This window comes from Chinchilla lanigera, unplaced genomic scaffold (genome assembly GCF_000276665.1).
Source record: "Chinchilla lanigera isolate Chin_1 unplaced genomic scaffold, ChiLan1.0 scaffold00041, whole genome shotgun sequence".
Lineage (NCBI taxonomy): Eukaryota > Metazoa > Chordata > Mammalia > Rodentia > Chinchillidae > Chinchilla > Chinchilla lanigera.
In genome coordinates this window covers 14,618,489-14,624,075 of record NW_004955442.1, presented here as the reverse complement: position 1 = coordinate 14,624,075, position 5,587 = coordinate 14,618,489, and the positions used below count along the sequence as shown (strand labels likewise).

Below are 5,587 nucleotides of genomic sequence, written 5' to 3'. Positions count from 1 at the left end.
CAACCTCCCCAAGCTGCCTCAGTTTCCTGTTTGCACTGTGGCGATGCTTAGGGCACCTGCAGGGTGCACCACTCCCCTTGGTGCCAGTGTGACATTTCACTTGGCTGGAGTGGATGGAGACTTGTAAGTCTGGGAGGTGGCACTGCTCCTGCTTGGGGTGGGGGTGTCATGAGTGCAGGTGTAAGGCAGAGAGGCTGGTACCTGCCCCTCCTATCCAGCCCTACAGGGCAGCCTGGGCTCCAGTCCTGTGAACTCCGTGGGGTCCTAGGACACAGGGGTCCCAGCCCAGCCCTTCTCAGGTAGTGCTGAGTGCTGCAGGCTGTGGGCACAGGGGTTAGCCCTGCCCAGATGGCCCCTGGCTCCTCCCCTTCCCGGGAGTCCAGGTGAGGACTCAGGTCCTCTGGGCATCCTGATGCCAACAGGAAGGTGCTCCAGGGATGTCTGGGCCATCAGCCCAGGGGCCACTGTGCTTGGTCACTCAGTCTGAGTCAGAGCCTTCTGGGAAGTAGGTTAACGGGATTCCAGAGGCCCAGGTTGGGCCCAGGCTGTCCCAGCCTGAGTCACAGCAGTGTGGCCCCTGCAGGTGGGAGCCGTTACTGAGATGGTGCCTCCTGCCAGCTCCCAACATCTGGTCCCAAAGCCCAGCCGCTCCAGACGGGCTCCTCCCCACCCTCAGTGTCCTGAGGACTTTTCTCTGCCCCTCACACAGTCAGGGCTGCAGCCCAGACCCCTGGGCTCATCTCCGTGCACCTGCTCTTCCCGCCTCAGAAGCTGCATCTGGACAGAGCCCCCAGCTCCTGTAACGGCTACTTCCTCTCCACGGCCCCACCTCCTCTGTGACCCACAGCCTGGGTGGCCCAGACTGAGCCACCTGGGGGACCGGTCCAACAGCATTCCGCCTCCCAGGATAAAACCTGGGGTGACCTGCAGGACTCTACGCCCTGCAGCCTCCCCACCTCTTCTCCTGCCGGTCCCCAAAAGCACAGCCTCTGTTCCCTCCAGATCGTTGTCTGGCTGGGCGTCCACCCCCACCAGCATGGTGGTTTCCAGGCCGCTCAGAGCCCTGGGTGGGGGCTGTGTCAGGAGCCTCATCCCGCTGCTGCTTCTGGTTTCCACAGGTGAGTCTGGGGCCCCACCGCTCCTCCCTCCCGTCCTCTGCCCCCTTCTTCCATCCAAGGTCACCTCTTCTCTCCCTGCGGCTCTGCACCTTGTCTCTGGGCCCTGCCTGGAGACAGTGTCCCTCCCTGTCCATTGTGGTTGCCTTTTCTTTTGGCTGTCTCTCTCCCTGGCATGTTATTCAGCAGTACCTCAGTTTCCCCCACAACCGCGAGGACTAGTGACACACACAGGCAAGTGCTCAGTGCGCTCCTTTTGCAGTTATTGTTACCAGCTTTAGTCCGCCCTCGCTTCTCCCCCATCTGCCCTCGCTCCTCTGGGTGGCATCTTGGGTCGGGTGGCCGTGCTCTGGGGCAGCCCTGTCCGTGTCATGTAGCTGGGAGAGGAAGCTGAGACCCGAGTCTGTGGGTCCTGCGCCCCTTTCTCGCCACTCTCCCTGTCCCTGGGCCCTGGCCTAGTGGAGGGAAGGGGAGGCCACCTCTGCCCAGTGAGGGTGGAGGTTCTGGGGCTCTGGGGCCCAAAGCCAGCTTGAGAAGGGGGCTCCTGCACCACCAGCCTGACCTGCTCCCTCTCTTTCCCGTTTTTCTCAGCCTCCCTCAACGACGCCAAGATCCCTGGTGAGTGGGAGCCTGGTCTGGGGGTTGAGGGTGGGGACCTAAAGGGAGGCAAGGTCTGTGTTGGTGTAAAGACAGGCTTGGAGGGCGGGGACAGAGCAGGGGAGGAAGACAGGCAGGAGAGGAGCCAGAGGGCAGAACAGACAGCGGGCAGACAGGGCCAGAGGGGACAGGGCTGAGGACGGGCTGCGTGAGGCCACCCGAGGACCAGCAGTGGAAAGGGCTGTAGGCGGCAAGGGGAGCTCCAGGGGCACAACAGGCTGAGGAGGCAGCAGAGCAGGCACCGGTCTGCGGGTCTGGGGAGAGCTGTATGCAGGTGGGAGACACCCATGCCTGCCAGTGACAGAAAACCCGACCCCCTCCTCCAGCGGCCCCCGACTGTGGGAAGCCCCAGCAGCTGAACCGGATCGTGGGCGGGGAGGACAGCATGGATGCCGAGTGGCCTTGGGTTGTGAGCATCCGGAAAAATGGCACCCACCACTGCGCTGGTTCCCTGCTCACCAACCGCTGGGTGGTCACCGCTGCCCACTGCTTCAAGGGGTACGTGTGACTGGGCTGTCCTGGATCCCCGGGACCCAGGTCTCCGGCCCCACACCCCCACAGAGCCCCCAACCCAGGTCTCTGTCTCAGCATGGTGCCCTGTGTAGAGACACCTCCTCCCCACCCTTCTGCACTGCCCAGAAGCCTGTCCTGCTGCCCAGGATCTCACATCCTTGCTGGTGTCCAGTGACTTTTTCCAGACTCAAGCTGCCTGACCCCTTTCCCTTCCTTTCAGTGACCTAGACCAGCTGGATCTGTTCTCTGTGTTGCTGGGGGCCTGGCAACTGGAGACCCCTGGTCCCCGGTCCCAGCAGGTGGGCATTGCCTGGGTGCTGCCCCACCCCCTGTACTCCTGGAAGGAAGCAGCCCGTGCTGACATCGCACTGGTGCGCCTTGAACACCCCATTCAGTTCTCTGAGCGAGTCCTGCCTATCTGCCTGCCTGATTCCTCTGTCCAGCTCCCTCCCAATACCAGCTGCTGGATTGCAGGCTGGGGGACCATCAGTGATGGAGGTGAGCTCCCCCCACTTCAGGGTGGGGGTCGGGATTGTTAGAGACAAAGTGTGGAAGACATCAGAGACACAGATACCAATGGCAGTAGCAGATAGCTGCCAGAGGCCCAGCATGGCAGAGACAAGCAAGGATGGCAGTGATCCCGAGATGTGAAGCCACAGAAACCCAGGGGGCCATTTTTAGGTTATTTCTAGTTTAAAAATATCTTCAGCTGTGTTTGAGTCAGCCAGATAGACAAAGCTAATCACTGCCCCAGGAATGGCTGGAAGGAGGCCAACGCAGGGCCAATCTGAGGACCTGGAGAAGTGAAATCAGCCTTAAGCTTGCACAGTGGGAGCAAGCGCCTCCCTGTGGCAGCATGCCACATTTGCAGGCAGAGTTCCCAGGAAGAAACAAGTTTCCTGAATTGTCAAGTATAATTTTCAAACAAAGTCTGGTGGTTTGGAGATCATCATCTAGGAACACAAAACAGGTGAAGTAAAGTAAGAGGCAGAGGAAGAGCAAGAAAAAGATAGATGATGGGTAGACCAAGTCTGGGCCAAGAAAAAGACACAGAAAGGAATGATAAAAAAGGGGCTCAGTAAAGACCTGGGGACAGTTTGAGGGAGATAGAAACTCAGTGAGGGCAAAGAAGGAGGAAAGTGGAACCTTGCAAGGGTCCAGAAGCAATAGCAGAAATGATGCAAGGTCAGGTATGAGGGGATGCAGGGATCTGAGGTTGTAGCCTCCCCATGGGAGCTGTCGACTGATCCTAGGTGTGTGTGTGTGTGTGTGTGTGTGTGTGTGTGTGTGTGTGTGTGTGTTTCTGTGTGTCCTGAAGGTATTCAGCACCAAGGGGGACATTTACCAAGCACTCTATAGTCCTCGTGCTGGACAAAGTGTCTTCAAGGCAGGACACACAGGCTGTTTGGCCATCTGTAGGCATCAGCTTAATAAAGATGCAGAATCTGAGCCAGGAGTGGCACACACCTATAATTCCAGAACTCTGGGAAGTTAAGCCAGGAAGATAATCAGCTTGAGGCCAGTCTGAGCAATTTAGCAAGACCCTGCCTCAAAATATAAAAGGGCTGGGGACATAGCTCAGTATGAAGGCTCTAGGTTCAATCCCTAGTAAAAGAAAAAAACAAAACATGGGGCTGGGGTGATAGCTCAGTGGTACAGCAACTGCCTTGCAAGCACAAGGTCCTGAGTTCAATTCCCAGTACCAAAAAACAAAAACAAAATAAACAAACAACAACCCCCCAAAGAAACAGAATCTGGGCTGCACATTCATGTGGGAAACAATAGGTCCAGATGAAGAAACCTGGAACTTGGACTCTCTGAAAGCATCTTGGGAGAGCTGAGCCACTGACCTTTGAGAAATATTGCAGAAGGGTATGGAGAGCATTGCGCCTTTGAGGGCGTGCTAGAAGGGCCCAGCCTGACCTTCTCCTCCTGTTCCCAGTGCCCCTGCCCTACCCACAGACTCTGCAGAAGCTGAAGGTGCCCATCATTGACTCAGAAGTCTGCAGCCACCTGTACTGGCGTGGAGCAGGGCAGGAAGCCATCACAGAAGACATGCTGTGTGCTGGCTACCTGGAGGGGCAGCGGGATGCCTGTGTGGTGAGCATCCAGCCCTTCCGCCCTGCCAAAGGCACAGCCTGCCTCAGCCTGGCTCCCCACACATGTACTTGAATCCACAGCCATGCCACTCACGTGGAGAGCTGGCATTCTGAGGGGGTCCCCAGAGCCAGCTGCAGCTGGGCATGGCATGATGGGGTAGTGGTCAGCCCCCGTGGCCAGGGCGAGGCCCATGCTGCTGGCTGGTGCAAGTTGTTTCTTTCCTGTGAGCCTCAATTTTCTCCCCAGTGAAACAGAAATAAGGACACTCAGCTCCACAGACCAGTGGGGGAGGGCTGCTCAGAGTGCTTCTCCCCCTCGGGGGAGGGAACCTCTGCCCACTGCCTGCCCCATCCAGGTCTCTAACCTTCCCTTCCCTCTGCAGGGCGACTCTGGCGGTCCCTTGATGTGCCAGGTCAATGGTGCCTGGCTGCTGGGAGGCATCATCAGCTGGGGCGAGGGCTGTGCAGAGCCTGACCGGCCAGGCGTCTACACCAGCCTCCTGGTCCACCGCTCCTGGGTACAGAGGGTCGTGCGAGGGGTGCAGCTCCGCGGGCACAGGACGCCCAACCCAGGCTCCCAGGTGGCCAGGCGCTCCTAGAGCCTCGAATTCCCAGTCCACCTGCAGCTGCCTCTGTTGTAAATACGATGTTTACCTCTTGGGGGCGCCCGAGGTCCCCGCGGAATCTGGGAAGGCCACGCCCACACCATGTTCCGCTCCCGGCCCCGGGCGCCTGCTGTATATACAGGATATGTTCATGATTTTTACAGTTATTTTTTAACCTTACCTATATATTTATTCCTTCACTTTCAATAAATTATTTATTCTCCAGTTTGCTTTTTCCCCATATATGGTGACACTGAAAAGCAAGGGTGCAGTTTGGGCTAAAATCAAGGGAGGCAGCTGTGAGGTGAGGTTGTGCCTTGCCTGGCTGCGGAGGCTCAGCTGACCCCTGGTTTCCACCTAGGGCTCAACATCCTGAGCTCTGACCTCAGAGCCTGGGCTCACCTTCTCTCCCCAAACGCCCTCCTGCTGGGGCAGCCCGCGGAGATTAGGCAGACTGAGACTGGAGGGCGAGGCCCATCCCTCCGTAGAAGTAGGCTCTCCTTCCTGGCCTCTGCCGGGACCCAGGCAGCCTCCGGCTGCAGGGACTGGACTGGGCCCGCTTCTACCTGCCAAGGAGCTGATTCAAGCGGTGACTCCC

General features: G+C 58.3%; 1 protein-coding gene across 1 annotated transcript; it reads left to right on the top strand.

Annotated features, from left to right (window-relative positions):
- The first annotated feature begins 567 nt into the window (after window positions 1–567).
- Window positions 568–5,217, top strand: Prss22 (protease, serine, 22). Its single transcript, XM_005391410.2, has 6 exons — window positions 568–1,118; window positions 1,707–1,733; window positions 2,099–2,270; window positions 2,506–2,783; window positions 4,228–4,385; window positions 4,768–5,217. The coding sequence occupies exons 1-6, from the start codon at window positions 602–604 to the stop codon at window positions 4,981–4,983; spliced, it is 1,368 nt and encodes a 455-aa protein (XP_005391467.1). The 5' UTR covers window positions 568–601; the 3' UTR covers window positions 4,984–5,217.
- Window positions 5,218–5,587: the final 370 nt, after the last annotated feature.